The 19761-nt window shown below is 41.1% G+C and overlaps 1 protein-coding gene across 1 annotated transcript in view; it reads right to left on the bottom strand.

The window, feature by feature from the left end:
* ABLIM1 (actin binding LIM protein 1) overlaps positions 1 to 14450 on the bottom strand; it is a 282459-nt gene extending 268009 nt beyond the window's left edge. Inside the window, exon 1 of the mRNA XM_074373568.1 lies at positions 14231 to 14450. Within this exon, the coding sequence (XP_074229669.1) occupies positions 14231 to 14243 (13 nt within the window). The 5' untranslated portion in view covers positions 14244 to 14450. The remainder of the gene's footprint in view (positions 1 to 14230) is intronic.
* Positions 14451 to 19761: the final 5311 nt, after the last annotated feature.

Here is a 19761-nt window from a genome sequence, read left to right as displayed (position 1 = left end):
TTGGGCACTGGCTTCTCGGAATTCACAGTCTAGAAGAGCAGAGTCACTCCAACAACTCTGTACAGTTTAGTGTCACTGGATTAGATGCTAAAATGAAAAAGTCTGGGGGGAGGAAGTGTAACTGCTAGAGGAAGAGCAGAATTTTACCAGCAAGTTCGATCTGTGTTTATTACAGAGAAATCTGGGCAAAAGGATGCCTCAAAAAGCAAGGCCTGAATTAATCAAAGGGATTCAGAGAACCAGGCAGGCTAACCTCCAAGAATCACTAATAGGATGTTCACTCGGATCAAATGTTCTGGGCACCAAGAAGTAAACATCCTTTATCACTTTGGGCAGCTTGGCTCTGGGAGGAGAAAAGGCTGAGATAAATGAGTTCATTGGATGGCCCGTTCTAGCCCAGCTCCAAGCGCTCCTTTGTCCCCCCTTTTAACAGGAGTCGAGCATCCCCGCCCTGTCACCTCTTTTTCTATGGTAAAAGTGTACCCATGTCACCAGGCAGCCTAATATTAACCTTAGCGTAGACGACCACTTAGTGTTGTTCCTACAACTGCCCAGAAAGGGGATGAAGCCTCAGACCACACTATCCTAAGGAATATGCATGTTCTGAAAAGTGGGAAGAGGGGGAGTGACCACGGCCTTCCAGCTCCAGATATCAAACGTAGGCCCAACGGGGCCTCTCTGAGGCAGGGACTAGCCAGACTCATGGCCGTACCCCTTGCATTTGGTCCTGAAAACTCCCCCTCTGTGTTTGTGGAAAGAGAGGTGAAGGCTGTCCTCAGAATTTGTGTAGCCAGCTCTGCACAGAGTAAAGCTTCAGTGAGGTCCTCAGCTAACACTAACACTGTCAAAGCATTCACCAAGCTTTTGAAAAGGCCCCAGCAGTACCCTACACCTGTCTCTGCCTCCTCTCCTGCTACCTGCCGTCTGGACTTTCCTGCTGCAGGGGGCCGGGTTCACGTCAGCTCTGCTGGGGCCTGTGACACAACGCAGGGGGTGGTATTCTCAACCACACGGAGCTCTTCGTATTTTTATGTAGTTAAACGTGTCTACCTTTTCCTTTATGACTTTGGAGCTTTGTACCCTGTGTGAAAGATCAGGAATCTTCTAACATCCTCGGGTTATAAATTCACCTGTGTTTTCCTCTAGGCCCACTGTTGTTTCCTTTATTTCACACTCAATGATTTACTACATCAGGAATCACGCGCCCCTGTGTGTAGGCAATAGGGGGTCCAGAGTTCTTTTTTCTAAACAGCCAGTTGCACCTAAATCTTTTATTGAAAAATCTCATTTCTGACATTGATCTTAAAATGCCACTGTGACTAAATTACATACACATGTGAACACTGTTCTCTAACCTTTTCCCACTACTCTAATTTCTCTCCAATACTAACTGTTTAAATCACTGCGGTTTCATATTACGTTTTAATATCTGGTAGGGCTAACCTCCCTTAATTACACTTCTTTTTCAGAATTTCATTTTGCAAAAGGAGTAACAGTATCCCTTGGCCATGTCTCTAAGAAAAGATTCTGTTGGCATTTTAATCGGGGTCTCATTTCTCTTATTGAGAGATTCAGGAGAAATGCAGATTTTTACAATATGGTGTCTTGTTATCCAAGAGCATAGCATGCCTCTTCAACGAATTAAATCTTTCATATTTCTCCTCAGGGTAGTTTTTTTTAATTTTTAATTTTTTTTAAATGGAGGTACTGGGGATTGAACCTAGGACCTCATGCACTGAGCTATACCCACCCCCCTCCTCAGGGTCGTTTTTAATATTCCTGCTATTGCTCCTGTATGTCTCCTTACATGTCACTTCAAATGTCTTATTCTTAATGTTTAATATGCTTAATTACTATTTTTAAAATTCTAAAAGCATGCCGTTTCCTATGTGTGAAATGCTTTTCCTCCTCTTCTCCCATCTGGCACTCATTCGTTAAGGTCTTGTTCCAGTATCACTTGCTTTGCCAAGTCTTCCTGGGCCCCATGTCCAGTCAGGAGGGAGCAGGGTCCCTCCTCTGTGCTCCTGCAGCACCTTGTATGCCCCACCATCGCCACCGGTCACATTGTGCTGCACCTTCTTCAGGCAAGTTTCTTTGCCTCTCTATGCCTCATTTTCTCTATCTGTAAAATGGGCATAATAAACATCCTCATACTAGAACGTCTAAGTGAAATCTCAGATTGAAACGTCCAAAATGCTGGACTATCCTACCCCCTAAACCTGCTTGTTCTACATCTTCCCCATTCTAGGAAATGACACGCTATCTTCCCAGTTGCTGGAAAAATGAAATGGAGGTACCCACAATCGCCCTCCTTTTACTCCATGCTTCCAACTGTCCACAAGTCCCATAAGCACTTCCTTAGAGATATTTCCAGAACCCACTGACTTCTCATCAGCTGCTTTCCTACCATCTGGTCTAAGCCGCCATCTTATCCTGCTTTGACCATTACAATAACCTCCTAACTGGTCTTCCTGCATCCACCCTTGCTCGCTACAATCTATTCTCTACATTGTTGACCAAGTGATCCTTTTAAACTACATCAAATCATATCACAACTCCACTCAGAACTACTCAAGGGCCTCCTATCTCACTCAGTCTCACTGAGAGGAAGACTTGAGTCCTCACAGTGGCCTGCAAGGACCAATTTGACATACCAGTCCCTTCTCCAACTATCTTTCTGACTTCATCTCCATCCCACTCCCCTCACGCTCTGATCCAGCCACACTGGCCTCCTTGCTGATCTGAGGACACACAAGTAGGACAGATCTCAACATCTCTGCACTGCTTATCTCACTGCCTATAAAACCCTTCCACCAGACTCTGTACGACCCCTCACTTTCTCCGGGTCTCTGCTCACCCACCACTTATATGATCACCCCATATAAAATAGCACCTGCCCTGCCCTCCCATCTCCCCAGTGTTCTCTCTCCTCCTTGCTCTTCTTTGAATTTCTCCATAGCACTTTATCACCTCTTATCTCATCATATGTTTATTTGGCAAGTGACTGTCTCACTCCAACACCTAGAACGACTTGGGCACAGAGTAGATGTTCAACTAATACTTATTGAATGACTGGATAAATGAAGACATTGTTTATAACTCCAATTCCACAATTTATATAAAGTGTCTAACCACAGAACAGATTCTCCTAAAATAAACAGTAGCTAAGGAACTGGTGAGAAAACTAAACCATCTCTGGTGTTCTTGCTCATTGCTCACCCAAATGCTTAAATGAATCAAAATAAAGATTCCCTTGTTTTACATAGAACAACAGCAACAACAAAAATCTCCCTAGAATCCATTAGAGATTGCCAACCTAAACCTCTTTTCTACATTTTTTAAAACATTTTAAAATGATGGCTTTCCTCCCCCTCCCGCCTTCCCCCAGACTCTGGGACTCCTCTCCTTCTGTTCATTCTTATCTGGAGCTGAAAGCCAGAAATAGCTGTTTAGTTCATTGTCCTCATTTCCTTTCATTGTTACCATTCAGTTCTCTGGTGGCTGCCCTGTTGTGGATGTGTTTTCTAAATGAATTCTCAATAAGCTGAGAAAGACCTTAGACACAGTTTTAAGCAAAACATAGGATATTTTTTCTTTAGGAAAAACTATTTATAAATGGACTCCCACCTGATTACATATATATCATCAAATACTATTCTCATAGGTAATGAAGTTAAAGGGCTGGAGAAAGAACACACAGTACAGAATAAAGAACTTTAATTTATTAAAATGTGAATAACAATAATTATGCATGTAGAGTTCTTTTTTATCCAACCCTAAAGAAGAAATTACCTAACAAAGGACCAAAATCATATGACCTCTAATCAATCAGCGAGTAATTTTTGAGTGCCTGACCCACAATTCCTGCTTTCATCTTTATTCTAAGTAGGATTCAGTGCTACAAAGGATTTCATGGGCACATCTACTAAATAAGAACTTGCCCACCCAGTCATTATAAGACAAAATACAAAATTTCCTTATAGTGGTAAATACATATTATATAAATTTTCCAATAAAATAATACAATGTACTGGGGAAATCAATCTTAAATACATGGGCAGGGAGTCTTCAAATAGGTAGTGAGTCCAAGAACAACCACAGGTAGACTAAACTACACATTTTAAAGCTGCTTTGAAACTACACGAAAGTAGAAAACACAGAGTCACTCAATTTAAATGACTATGGAGGACCAAAGGCATTAAACATGGCCTTCCCACAATAGTTTTTTCCCTCGATAATTTCCCCCAATAGAAGAAAACTATCATGTGAATTACTCCAAAAAATTTTCTAAAACTTCATTTGGGTTTGACTTCACACCAAATGTTATTGTTAGTCTACATTAGTAATTGCACCTGAGCCTACCCACTTACCATGAGAGAAAACAGCCCAGAAATCTGCTCTGTTTATGGGGCGGAAACAGCCAGCCTAGGATTTAAGTTAAATTTTGATGTAGATAATATGCAATATAGATAACACTCCAGGCAGATATTCAGATATTGACAAAAATTCTATCCTTTGAGACCAAGGAATACACTGACACCAAAACACATGCTGGCTAGAAACTCTACTAATTTAAGAAGGGCACAGCCCCAGTTTGCCTGGGATAGCCTCACTATACACCTGTTGCCCCAGTATCTCATCAGGTTTAGCATTTGTCCCAGACAGAAGTATGCCGTTTGAATGATAACCCATATGGTACATGTAAATTACGTGGCAGCAGTAAGTGCTGATCAGCCCTACTTGCCCCAGCATTATTCACTCACAAATTCTAACACATTTTAATATTTTTCCACACCACAATCATGACAATCCTTCAGAGTGCTCAATAAATATTTGTTAAATGACTCAATTAATTAATACATTAGCATCATCAACCCAGGAATGGATTTGGAATAAATCCGCCTACTCCAGCAGAGAGGTTCAGTGAATATTAGCTGACTGAATATCAGTGAGGAAAGGCAAAAGATCAAAAGAGTTAACTGCTGTCCACCACACTGTCTCCTTTTAAAAATTATTTATTTATTATTATTTATTTATCTTTATTGATGTATATTTGCTGTACAATATTATATAAGTTATAGTTGTACAGTATAGTGATTCCCAATTTTTAAGATTATACTTCATTTATAGTTATAAAATATTGACTATATTCCTTGTCCTGTAAAATATACCCTCGTAGTTTATTTTATAACTAACAGTTTGTGCCTCTTACTCACTTACTCCTATGTTTCCCCTTCTCCCTTCCCCCTCCCCACTGGTAACCACTAATTTGTTCTCTATACCTGTGAGTTTGCTTCTTTTTTGTTACATTCAATAGTTTGTTGTACTTTTTAGATCCCACATATAAGTGATAGTATACAGTATTTGTCTTTCTCTGTCTTATTTCTCTTGGCCTAATGTCCTCTAAGTTCATCCATGTTGCTGCAAATAGCAAAACTGCATTCTTTTTCATGGCTGAATAGTACTTCCATTATATATATATCTTCTTTTTCTATTCACTTGTTGATGGATACTTTGATTGCTTTTTGGCAATTGTAAATTATGCTTCTGTGAACATTGGGGTACATGAATCTTTTTGGATTAGTGGGGGGTTTTGGATATATACCCAAGAGTAGAATTGCTGGATCATATGGTAGTTCTATTTTTAGTTTTTTGAGAAGCCTCCATACTATTTTCCACAGTGGCTGCACCAATTTACATGCCTAACAACCATGCATGAGGGTTCCCTTTTATCCACATCCTTGCCAACATTTGTTAATTGTGTTCTTTTTGATGACAGCCATTCTGACAGGTGTGAGGTGATATCTCATTGCATCACACCATCTTCTTGCTTGCTGTCAAGAAATTTTCAGATAAACAGTTGGCATTTCTGTTCTTGGGGGAAGGGAGAGAAAAAAGTATGTATTTTCTGAATTATGAAATCCCTTTTATATGTAATATAAATTTCAATTCCACAAGCTTTTATTCCATTTTCAACAAAGAAAAATGTGATAATTCAATTTACACTAGTAAATACATGTTATACCCAAATCTGATGTCTCCATTTTCAATTTTAATAGTCTTGTTTAATTTACATCAGTCCCCTATTGCTTTCACATTCCCTCTCTCTCTCTCCTTTTCTCCCTTCCTCTTCTTCCCTCTCTCTGTCTCCCTCTCCCCATACCCTTTACTCTTACAGCAATTTCCTCTCCAGTTTGGAAGTGAATTAGTTTTCTCCTCAGCCTGTTGTCTGGGACAGAAGGGTGACGTTTGTGCTCTAGATCATGAGGTGATTCACAAAGGCAGCAAAGATATACCCTAACGTATGGGGGAGAAAACAAGAGCTAAAAACAGAGGGCCCCAGGAGAACCTAAGGGAAACACCAGGATTGTTCTGCCCATGGGGCAGAGTCATAGGTACCTTTTCAGCCTTGCCATACTGTTACCAAGATGCGTGGACAAGAGGGTGCAGGAGAAGACCACAGAGCTACAAAATACGTCTCAAGAAGTCCTTAAGGAAAATGAACAAAACAGGTTCCTTTTGGCATAAGCTGCTATGGATGCTAGTGCTGCACATTTTGAGAGAGAACACCCCCTCCTGCCATACTAGTATAGTGAAGGCAAGATGAGCTGTCAACTCCTAGTGACATTATAAAATTTAATAAATACAGACAGACAGCTGGATGTTTGATGATGCTTATTATGAACTCTAGGAAGGCTCAATAGATGTCTATGGAATGGATGGATGACATTTCTAAAGACTGCTGCTTTAACCCGAGCGAAATGCTGACCACTCACATTCTTTTCCCTTTCCCTACCAAGTACATTAGAGACCAGGGATTAAGCGGATAATGGCACCATAAGCTCAGGACTGAAAAAGTAGCATCTTGTGAATGAGCGACAAAATGTCAAACTGTGTCAGGTGATCAGTACCACTTATGTCGAGGAACACTATTATGAATTAATAAGTTAGAGAAGAACTTGAAACCATAGGCTTCAAAAAAAGAAACATCTCTCCCATAAAAGATGATGAAGACTAATTTACCATCTCAAAGACCCTGTTCCACAAATTGTACAAAATCCCATCTTTCATCTGAAAGGGTTCTATGAATTGGTGTTGTTTTGTTCCTCTCTAGAACTGAGTGAACTAGGAACGTATGTGTAAAAGTCGGATCAGTTAAGGATGCATACTTCTTCTGGGGGAATGGCCTCACTCCTCCCCCTTGCTATAGTCAAACATGTTGCTAGGCTGTTCTGCATTCAGCCCTCCTGTGTGCCAGCATTCTTAGTACTGGAGCATTCTGGGGTCAGGTACAAAGTAAAGGACAAGGCTGAGAGAGACAAATCTGATCTAGGAAAGGAAACACAAGAGTGGGCTTTGGGTAAGGTTTTTACCTAAATGAGAAGTGTGGTCAGGATAAAATGTAACTCACCACAGCACAGTTTGGCAATAAAATGCCATCTCTAATACTGTGGGCAGATGAACCACCAGGGATGAGTTATCTGTATGTACCCAGCCCAGACCTCTCACTTCCCTTCTTTACATCTGCACTTCTCCCTTTAGGAAAAGCCTTTGATAGAAGGCTCACTAGTTCAATACATCATTCCCTCGGCCTCCCTATTCTTCTTCCCCACCCCCACCGCAAATCTCCTAATGGCCTCACATTTCACAGACGCCTCCCTCCCCATATTTCCTGCAGTTTCACTCCTCCGTGTTTTCACCTGAGCTGTTCCTGTTCCTCCCAAAGGGAAGCACGTCCTTCAGGACTCTGCCTGCCCAATCCTTCCTCACCCTTCAAGATCCCACTCAACTTCCACGTCCTCTGTGAAATGAAGGTATTCTTGTTACCCCCAGTCACAATTAGTTGAACCTCCCATACCAGTTTGATCATTCTTATTTGATAATCTTTATCACTTCCGATTCTGGTCGGCTGTGTACATAACTTCACACACACACACACACACACACACACACATTAGCTTGTACTCCTTTGGGACATAGAATAACCTCTTTCCATTTTGTATGCCCAGCCCCTAACAGAATAAGGCTTGCTGTTTCATTAAGTGATGTAAACTGCCAAATAAAATCAGAAATATGTATATGTTCATAAAATCAGGTATCCAAATAAGAATTTGATTAATCTTTGAAACACACACACACAAAGTAAAATAACTTGGTCCCTTACAGCTTTAAATATAAGAACTGGTCTAAGAATTGGTTTTATTACAAATTCAAGGACACACATATCAAATGTATTAGAATAGCTGCCTTTGGGAAAAAGGGGATGGGATAGAGGGATGGAGATAAAAATATATCAAGAAGTAAACTGGACAAGGGAGGGGTCTGATGAACCATTGACAATAGTGAGCTTAAACTGAGAAGTATAGTTAACTCAACCTTTTCTACATGAGGTCTCAAATTATTTTTAAAATGTAATGCTGTTCACAGATACAATGAGCAACAACTCAACCTTCTGAAAATCTTTTCTGAAGCATGATTCTCCCACCTGTGAGAAACTGATGTCAAACGTCTCTCATGTAAAAAAAAGTCTATTTAATTGGAACCCATTTATTTTAAATGTGAAAAAGACTTCCAGGAAGTGTAATCTGTTGCTGTTTCATTTTTTTTAAATACCAACTCGTATCATGGCTAAACTTGACTTTCAAATATATTGTCCTTTGTCTTCAGTTTGATAAACTGCTTGAGAGTTCTGTAACTCAAAGAGAGGAAAAACTCTAGCTGATATAGTCCAGAAAAACACCCGCCCATAACACCAAATAAGAACTCTTAGTGCATTAATCTGCAACATCACCACAAAAGAAACTGATAAAGGTAGAGTGATGCAACTGGAGGTTTAATAGGCACAGAGTTACCGGAAGAACTAAGAGAGAAGAAACGGAATGGGAGTCTCTCCTTCATCAGCTGGCAGACCCATGCTTGTTGAGCCCTCCTGTAAGCATGGAGGCCGAAGAAGTCATCAAAAAATGAGTGTAGCTGGGATTCCTAGAGTCCCTCTGCACCCTAGTCCTATGAAAGAGCCACTGTCCAGCAGAGGGCTCTGCGGCTGCTCTCTGAGGCTGATGGCAGCTCTCATCACCCTCCGCCTTCAGCCAATACCACCCTGGGCTAAGCTTGCTCTGTAACCAGAGCTCCTCCTGTCAAAGGTAAGACCTTTGAGGCCAATCATACCCAATCATTGATCAGTTCCTGCAGGCTCCACCACGGGCAGGACAGAGAGCCCCCATCCCGTTCATCTCCCCTCCCCACCACCCTCCCTGCCCTGCACTTGTTCCCTCCAGCTCCACAACTCCCACCCACCACTGCCAGACTTCCACTGTGTTCCCTGGAACCACACTGCCTTGTAAATGGAAATCCCGACATCCTCACCTTTCCACAAAGTGCCTGGGGCACCTCCTCACTCTACTGAGACCTGGCTCCCCTCTCTCTGGCAAACACGCTGCCCTGCACCTACACGCTTTCCAGGTGATCACATGGAGAACTGTTTTTTTTATGCCTGAGTCTCCCTGAAAAGTCTTTCCCTCCACCTCACCCTTTTTCATTTGGCTGAATCCAACTCGTCCTCCAAGAAGACAACTCTCCTTTCTTAAAGAAACCTCACCTGATCTCATGGTCCTCCCCACACTCACCACCACTATGGTTGACACCACTCCTTTGTATCATCATAGTATTGATAATCATCATTTTCTCTCCAGCCCACATTATCTCTCTCACTCTGCACACAGAAAAACCTTTTTAAAATAGTATTTATGTATCTGTATCCCCCACAGAACTGTGAGCTCCTTGAGGGTATACGCTGTTTCCTAGTCACCCATTGCTGGCATGTACAGGTGGTCGATAAATGTTTGTTGAATGAATGAATGAAAATCTACATCCCTGACTTGAATAAATGAAATGAATACATGGGGATGAAGTGGACATTTTTTCTTTATTCATTTTTTCCCCCAATCTGTACCTACTTGCTATCAAACAACACAAAGATATGTTCAAAGAAACATATCTCTCCCCTTTCCTATCCTTAACTTTGACTTTTTTATCCTTGGCTTTTTTTTTTTTCCCCACCCTTGACTTTTTTAACCACTGATAAATGCTTGGTGTGTACTGTTCTATGATTTTCTCTCTGCTTCTGGTACATAGACATACTCACACTGAGAGATTTTTCTCAATTTACAGAACTGGGATCATACATTACACAAATTTTATTATAAAACTTGCTCTTTTCCCTTAAGAATGTATCATGGCCATCACTCCAGACCAACACATAGGAACCTAAGTTATTCTTTCTAATAGTTGCATAGCAGTCTATAGAATGGACGTGCCATCCATTAGTCATTCATTCACCAATGGGTGAGCATCCAGGTTGCTCCTAGTTTTATGGAAATTCTGAAAACAAAGATAGCAGGACTGATCTAACATTTCTAGGGCATACATTCTTTGAGTTATTTCTCTGCCTGTGCAATGGACTCTGTCCTCACACACCTAGGCCCATTTTCTCAAGATTCAAGCTTCTGAAAAGCTAATAGGCTCATGAGTGATCTCTTCTGTGCCCAGTGCCTGTTACCTGCCATGTATCTTATACCAAATAGATATTTAACATTTATTGAACTGAACCAAAAGCTAACCAGATAAAAACTGCCATGCTTAATTCTGAGGATTTGGTAGGAAGGGAGTAAAAATAGGAAATTTTCATTTTTAACTCCATATACTTCGGATTTTTAACATATTACTTTATAGTTAAATACATACATTAATATATTTTGACTATATTAATATATTGATAATAAAATTTAATACATTACTTGTATAACTCAAAAACAGCTTTCTTCAAAACTTGCTGGATGATACAGAACCCTGAATTAGAAGAAACAGTAATTCAATAGCTCCGAAGTCTGCCTGTACATAAGAACCAACTGGGGCTTATTCAAAATTCAGATTCCCAGGCCTTTCCCTGAACATTCTGATTCAGTAGATCTGAAGCAGAGCCCTGATATCAGTATGTTTAATAAATACTCCAGCTAATTCTTTGATCCTGCTCTCACCTAATGGTCCTTAAGAGTTACCTGGGGAACTTTTTACATAGTATATCGATTTTGGGCTCTATCTTTAGAGTTTATGAGCCAGTAGTCCTGGAATAAGGCCTGAGAATCTGCATTTTTAAAAGGCAATCTAGATGATTCTTCCCAGATTTGGAAACTCTATTCTAAGTGTTATAATTTCCTCTAGTTTATCAGTTCAAAAATCAAGACATGATAGCTCCATTTTTGTCCCTAGTAGTGAAAATACAACTCCAAGTTAAAAATTTTTGATGAGAATATTCTAAAAGACCACAGGATGGGGAATGTCTTAACTTGCCTGATCATGGAATTTAAGAATACTTTTTTACTGTTAGTTTGGATAATGAGTTAAATTTTAGTACTCTGTTTAAATCTTAAAAAGAAGATGAATTCAAAAATATTTTTCACTCTAAAATTTTTTAATAAAATTACTCTTCTTATGAGAGTCAACTGATTTCAGTGTTTTCAATTTTTAAAAAATATCTCCACCGCACCATAACCAACAGGTCTAGATGTTAGAAATAAGCAGGGATCGTTTTTGTATTAATGAGATTCATCTTTCCAAGTATCTAAAGACCATCTAATGATAAGTTAGATACTTAAGTAGACACATTAACTTTCTGACCCTAAAGGTTTATCTCTACTTCCAGGAATAGAGATGAAAGCAGCCACTAAATTAGAAAAGGAGAGTAAAGCTCAGTTCTGAAAACATGTATTATAAAATAATAAATCGTAAACAGACATTTTTCCATATGAGCTTAGGCACTCTACTAATCATTCAGATTTTTTTTTTTACGGATTCCTAAAAATAAAAGTACTTCATAAAAACATAAGAAAAATCCTCAGTCATTGGTAACACCTAGGAATTTTCAGTCCTCACGACTAAAGTAGGAGGTAACAGAGTGGGAATACCAATTTAACAATGTCAAGGGTCAATGGCCTTGTATCCCTCACTTGGTCATTACCAAATGTCCCTGAAGAAGTTCCCAAGTGTACTGGGAATTCCAAATTACTTACCAAGGCCAATTCCTTTCAGTCTCAAATACAGAGCATTTTCTCTCTCTTCTTAGTAAATCAGTGATCGGGGTGTTTATTATAATATTCAAAGGATGAGTACTAGAGAGGCAGTAAAACAAACTGGATGTGCTCAGAAGTCAGACAGACCTGGGGAGAAATCAGGATCTGCCACCTAACAACTGTCTGAACTCAGGCAGGTTACATGATCTCTGAAAATCAAAGTTCCTTCATCTGTGAAATGGGGAGGTAATGACAGTATCTACTTGATACAGTTACTGTGAGGGTTCACTGATATAATATATAAAAAGCGCCTGACACATGTAAGTATGCTGCAGCTGATATTTATCATGTTTTCTTCTCCCTCTGCAATATTAGTCAGACTTCAAACTGTTAAATGCAAGATTATCAACATAGACTTTGAAGGGGAGACAAGACGGCTGAGTGAAATGTCTGTGTCTGACTTCAAATCATGCTGCTTGAAACCAGGTTCAAGAAGAAATCTTTGAGAACCAAGTCCCAACTCAGGGCCCTAGCCTCTGAATCACTGGTGCCATTTTCATGTCATATCCTCAGATAAACCACAGAGACCTTGTACTAGAAGGGTCTAAAGACAAGGTGAAACTGGGGGGATTACCTAACGAACCTGATGCTTCCTAGGACATACCAGGGTTCCCAGGAGTTACTTGGCTCCTACAGTGTGCAAGGTTCTGTGTATTAAGAGGTTTGGGTGGTGTACAGCTGCATCAGAGGTGGACTCTGACCACAGGGAGTTTTACAACCTAGGAGACAGTCCCCACGTGTTCCTTGTGTCTAGCACAGAAGTCAGGAAGACAAGCACAGTATGAGACCATAGTTCAGAGATTATGCAGCTGGAGTCACTCAGAAGATCCTGTAGACACACCCAGCACCCCATGAACATATCCGGTCCACCCTCTTTTCTCTCTCTCTCGTATGCAGAAGTTATTAGGCAGGTAGCACTTCAGGGCCCCATATCACCTCTGTAGCCCAAAATCTACGAATGCAAATTCTGTCGTTCCACCCAGCCCATACCACTCCATTTCCAGGTACAGAACCAACCAACCATGTTGCCAGACCAACAAAGACCAGTTTCCTTCAAAAGAAATTTAAACATTTTGGATAGAATTCACTCATTACGTGCCCCAGAATGAACCTTGAAAAGCCGCACTTAATTATCCAGCACGTGTTATTAAATTCCTCAACTCCCCTCAAAAAGCAGGGTTAACCCCTCAGAATTAAAATTAAAAAACAAAAACAAAACAACTTTGCAACTCCTTAATGCTTCAGGGTACCAAAAGGGGTGGTACTTACTGCTTTGCAAATATACTTTCTAAAAATAATCAATATTTTCCTTAAAGGCTTATGACAAAGAAACCAAGTCACTTCGTTTCACTTGCTGGCAAGCTGCACAATGACTAGATCTCTTTAATATTTCGCTCATAGTAGCAGCCACTGAGTTATGACTAACCCACTCTCCCAGCATCACCACTGGCTCCAGATGGCAAGAAATACATTCCCTTCACTCTTGCCTGAAAAGCAATCCTGATATATTTTTTTTTCCTCTCGCCCAGTTTCACCTGCAGTAACCGTTTCACTCCAGAAAGAAACGGCTGAGAGTGAGGGGAGGTTCATGCCAAGAGGAGTACAGGTAGGGGATTTACTTTTTTCTTTTCCTTTTTAATGGGGTGTAAGCACTGCAGCTTTAAATCTTACTGCATCAAGCCTTGGATTCCTTCCATAACCAAGCTGCAAAATGGTAACAAGAAAGGAGGCAAAAAATACCTTTTCCTCCCTCAGGGTCGGCCCTTCGGGCCGCTCCCCAGCAGGACAGGCAGGGGCGAGCCCATCCCCCACGCCCTCCTGACCAGACGCGCGGCTGGTACAGGTGAGCGGGACCCGTCCTTGGCCCTCAGGCTTCGCTCACATCCGGGGACCAAGGTCAAGGGCGAGGGCTTCCTTCCACCCTCCGGCCGCCCAGAGCCCAGGGATCCGATGCCAAAGTTTTAGGCCGGGTGGGAGCCGGCGCGGCTCTCGCAGCCCCTCTCCCTCCCGCACCTGCACGGCCCGCCCTGGTCCGCGCCCGGCCCGGCCCGGCGGGGCAGGGCGCGAGGTCCGTGGGCCGTGCCCACCTGGTCCCCACTCACCCCTGGCGGACATGGTTCAGGCAGCAGGAGCCGAAGCAGGGAAGGCGGAGGAGACACCCGGCAGGGCGTGAGGAGAAAAATACCCCGGTAACGCACACGGCGCACCGGCGCCCGCCCGCCCGCGTGGGGAGGCGGCTGGCCGCGCGGGGACGCCGCCCGCAGGACACCTGGGCGCCGCTGGGCGCAGCGCGGCCGGCGGGCGGGGACGCGGTGACCGCGGAGACCGCCGGGCGCGGCAGCGCTGACAGCCCGCGGCCCGCGCTGGGCGGGGCCCGCCTCCCGCCTCCCCCGCCCGCCCGGCCCACGGGGTCCGGCGGCCGCGGGGACGCGCCGCCCGCTCTGCCGCGGCGCCAGACCCAGCTTTTGTCCCCCGCGAGCGAGGGGCGGCGTGCGGTGAGGGCTGCGTCTCCCCGCCCCCGACCCGGTTCTTATTTTAAAAAGGAGAAAGATACACATATGTGTATAGACATGTGTGTAAAGGTATATATAGTACTAATAACAGTGTTGTGTTATGAGTGGCTTTCCAGCCTCGTGCTTTGGTCTCAGGGAAAGAAAGCGAGAAAGAGCTGGTCTGTTGCCTCCGCTACGTGATGCCCTGGACGGGAGGGAAAGACCTCGGTTGCCTGAGGGGCTCGGCCCTCAGTGGAAGGAAGGCCTTGGGCGGTCAGCACGCTGGTTAAGGCAAAATTAGAGGGCCATGAGCCCCTTCGAAGTCGGCTGGGTGGGATGGGCGGACTTCTCTTCCTGGGACTCTGGAGGTAAGCCCTGGAGAGCAGGGCTGGCCCAGCGCAGGGTCTCCTGTCAACTGACACTCAAGGAATGGCTGTAAACACATCCGATTCCCTGTATCAGCTCTGAAGTGTCAGGGCTGGACTGGGCTGGGCTGGAGAGTAGGGCGAACACCCTAAAAAAAATCCGCTTTTTCTGTTTAGCAGAGTAAAATCAAGAGGAAAAAAAAAAAAAAACCACCCAAAAGACAAGAACAATCTCCTACTGTCCTGGAGGTTTATCAGTTAGAGTTTGATGCTAGTAAAGTAGTATTACACACACATCCAGAAGTTCTAAACTGAAGAGGTGAGATTCTAAGCTTTGAGGAGAATGGGCACAGTAGTTTACTAAACCTCTAAGACTGATGGAAGAATTCCGAGTTTCAGGAATTCACACTCACTACCTTCTCTAGTTAATCTAGTTATTCTCTATGTAGGCACTTCCCAAATCTATCCCGATGTGTTGGGAATTGCACAATAGGTCTGACAATTCAGAAATATTCCAAGAATAGGTGAACTGAATATCTCTAGAAAAAAAATAATGGGTGGATAATAGAGCATCATTAAAAAAAAAAAAAGCCCAAATAACTGTGTGGGGAAGGAAATACTACAAAAAAAGGTAAGTAATGAGAATGAAAATTCTCAAATTCATCTAACAGCTACATAAACAAACTCACTATTCATTCATCTCAACAAGATCCCTTTCACAATCTTCTAGAGGCAAACTTGCCGATAAATCATAATCCAGTTTCTTCAGTTTCAAAACAACTTGTCTTTCCCACTATCCTCAGTCCACTGTTAACCCTTCTCACCCTACAAATGATTACATGCACAGCCACTGCTCTCCCTACAGCCAGTCTCCACCCGCTTCAGTTTATTCTGCTGATTGCCTTGAGGATAATTTTCCCAAAACCCTGTTCATAACATGGCATCATCCAAAACTTTCAGGGAATCCCCACCAATCCTCAGCATTTCAAAGTGCCTTCATCCATGCAGTTAATCCATTCAACAGAATTTTACTGACTATATACTATATGTCAGTCTTCATGGTAAGTAGCAGAGTTACGATGGTGAACTCGATAAACATTGTCCATATCTATACAGAGCTTGTCTCTAGAGATTTTTGAGGCCTCCACCATCTATGCTCTCTTACCTCTCCAGCATCATCTCTACTTACTCCTTTAAGCAAATGCTCTGTGGTAGACAGAATACGTTCTTCCCTGTTTCTCAATAATATCATAATACCCACTCTCCCTCATTTGCACTGCTCTTCCCAAATGCCCTCCTCCTCACCCAAATTAATTTACACTGATTTGTTGTGCTCTTTTATGGTTTTGTTGTACATGTTTCCTGTCTCTCCAGCTGATTTTAAGTTCCTTGAAATGAGAGCCTTGGATAGTCTTGAATTGAATTTGTTCTGGAAGTATATCACAGATTATGTACTATACCAGATCCCGTACTAGTAAGAGAGTAGGGGGTGTTCCCAGAATTGTGCGACTTTCTACTTTAAGTCTTGTCATTAATATCCAGCCCTTTTCTCTAACTGCCGCAAGAGTTCTGGTCCTTATGACCTCACATTAGAATTGCAGGTACAATGCAAAAGCCTAATAATGAACAGAACTTACTTTTGTCCTTAAGATGCTTATAACAGACTATACAGATGCTTATAAAATACACTCCTATGTATAACAGTAAGTCTGAAATAAGACACCTTACACTAAACTGTTAGACACACAAGTACTCAGTGCTTGATTGACTGGCAGGTTGGAAAATGATGTTTACTATCGAAGATTAGCTAAAGAAAGGTTTCCCTATGGATTTAGCTTTAGTCTTCCTCAGCTTAAGTATGTGTTCCAAGTTTAAAATATATATGGAGTGGGGGGTGGTTATAGCTCAGTGGTAGACCAGATGCTTGGCATGCACAAGGTCTGGGGTTCAATCCCCAGTGCCTCCATTAAGAAAAAATAAACATGATTTGCTTATATTTTAGAGTTATGATACTTTGAAATGCCTGTTAGAGTGAAACACATCATCCCAGAATCTCTTCCTATAATCTTGGAAATCTGAAACTAACTCTTCCAACCACAAAGCAACCAAGTTCCTGTCAGTAGCTTGAACATCTTGACAAATTTTTTATCTGAGAATACGTTAAAAATCATTGTAAAAGTAAACTGTAAGATGCAAGGAAATTGAAGAGAAATGTCAAATTGCCACGTTTTAAAGTCAGGAAATAAAGTATAGTCTATTAGTTGAAACTATAAATACGAGTTCATATAGACCAATGGGAAGAAACACATTCCAATTTGTGTTTGAAAAAAAGATGTTACTATTTGATTCTTGCCAAAAATACTCTTTTAACTTCTAATGGAAGGAAAGTTAATATACATTACTAGTGTTTCCTATTCTTTATTGACTTTTTAAGTGATTGAATATGGATTCCTACTCACACAGTTTTTCAACTGCTGATTCACCATCACTTCAATTCTGCTTCCTGTATAACATCAAGTTTTTTTAAAAAGGCAATCTGAGCTACTTAATAATTTTTCAGCAAATACCTTTGTAATACTACCATGTAAGAGGCAATGAGGAAGATAAAGCAAATGAGTTAGATTAGTTCCCTGTCCTCATGACATTTATGTTCGAGTAGGAAAAAGTCAGAAAATATACAGGATGGGGAAGCTAAACCTGAGACTCTTCATGAAGCTGGGCCACTAAAGGGGGCTAAAATAATGCCAGGTCAGTAGTTTCCCTGGCTCCCAAGAGAAGCAAACCAAAAGTATTCTGATAAAAGTATTCCGAGTTTATACCCCCATGTTTGACAGATGATCAACCAAAACTGAGGTCACAATCAAAGATTACTAAATACATAAGGAAACATGCCAATCTGAATGAGAATATTCAGAAACAACAAGCAGCAGATATAGATAATAGGTACTTCAGATATTGTCATTTCCAGGTAATATAAAATAAGAGGTGATTTATAAAGTAATAAAAGATACACATCACAAAAAAATGAGCCAACAAGAGATTATCAAAAATGACCATGTAAATTTTTTTTAAAAATAGAAATTTTAAATATCAACCGTTAAAAAAATGTTTTTTAATTCAATGGATAGGTAAGATGAGAAATTATTTGGAACCAAAGAAAGAATTAGTGAAATGGAAGGTAGGTGTTTTACAAATTGCTAAGAATACATCTCTGAAATATTAGGAGATGGAAATAGGAAAAAAAGGTTAAGATAGATAGAAAACAGGATGAAATAGTCTAATATATAAATAATAGGAGTCCTAAGAAAGAACAGAAAACATGGAGGAGAGATAGCTTTTTAAAAGAAATAACAGCTGAGAACTTTACAAAAAGGTCATAAACCCACAGATAAAGGAAATACAACATACATCAAGCAGGATGGATAAACAGAAATCCAGACCTAGACATATTGTATTGAAATGGAACAACACCACAGACAAAGAGGAAAGATATAGCCTACAAAGAAACAACAAACAGTCTTCTTAAATGGAATATGAAAGCCAGAAGATGATGAAATTGTAATTAGACCATAACTAGCCAATTAAATTGTGTAAACAGCTAAAAATATCTTTCAAAAATGAGAGCAAGATAAAAATATTTTAAGATAAGCAAATACTGAGTTTTCTACCAAAGACATTTCTACATTATTTATATATAAATAGATATAACATATAAATATATTTGTATAGTTAAAAAATGATCCCTGTTAAAAAAAGATGGAAAAAGGAATGACGGAAAAATTTTTGTTTACATGTAGATAAATCTAACTAAATATTGGTACATTTAAAGTGCTAAACTGGGATAGAATCTGTCTCTTTGAAAAGATTAATAAAATGGATAAACTTTAGTGAAATTTTCTAAGGGAAAAGGAGAAGGCAAAAGTGAATACTAGAAATAGAAAGCCAATTACTCATAGAGCAGAGGTTTAAAAATGGTTATGGACTGAAATTTGCTTCTGGACGTGATAAAGCAACAAGAATTAGACTTGCTTTCCCCACATCATATAGCTAAAAAAACTGAACACAATACATGAAACAACTATTTTTAGGGATTGGACAATAGGCAGCTCAGGACAGTGATCCTTCAAAAAGGGAAGCAAGTAAGGTGAGTCCTATGAATCCTCTACCTTCTGTCTATAGGAGATTTGCAGACCACAGGTGGAGAGAAGAGCAACTCAAACAGAGCTCAGGGGTCTCACTGAGTTTAGGAGAGCAGATTACAGTCCTGGGAGGCTGTGGTGGCTCAAAGTTGTGGGACAGAATACCTAGAAGAACAAACTATGTAGAAAAAGAGCTCCAAGAACCTGCACAAGAACCAGCCTGAGACTTTACTATGTACTAAGCGGGACACATGTAGGGTGATGTTCCAAAGGGTAGGTAAGAGGAACGGTGAGTTGAAAGAGGGAAAATTCTTCAGGCTCACACAAGGCTGGGAGACATCTGAGTTGCAGCCAGGCACAGCAGAGATTCACTAGTGATAATCGAAGGCATTCAGTGGAGGCCTCATAGGGGTCACACCTTCGTAGGGAGGCTAAAATACTGCTGAAGTAAAAGTACACTCCATCTACTCTAGCAAAACTTAAAACAGGCCTTGAACAGATCAAACTGATCTGTCAATAACTTAGTTATCTATAGAATAGAGGAATTAAAGGAAGATAACAAACCCAGCACTCAACTAAGTAATAGTTCAGCATCCAGTCAAAAATTACTAAACAGGCCGCAAAGCAGGAGAATGTA

The sequence above is a fragment of the Camelus bactrianus genome, chromosome 11 (genome assembly GCF_048773025.1).
Source record: "Camelus bactrianus isolate YW-2024 breed Bactrian camel chromosome 11, ASM4877302v1, whole genome shotgun sequence".
Taxonomy (NCBI): Eukaryota; Metazoa; Chordata; class Mammalia; order Artiodactyla; family Camelidae; genus Camelus; species Camelus bactrianus.
This window is presented reverse-complemented; position numbering and strand designations above follow the sequence as displayed.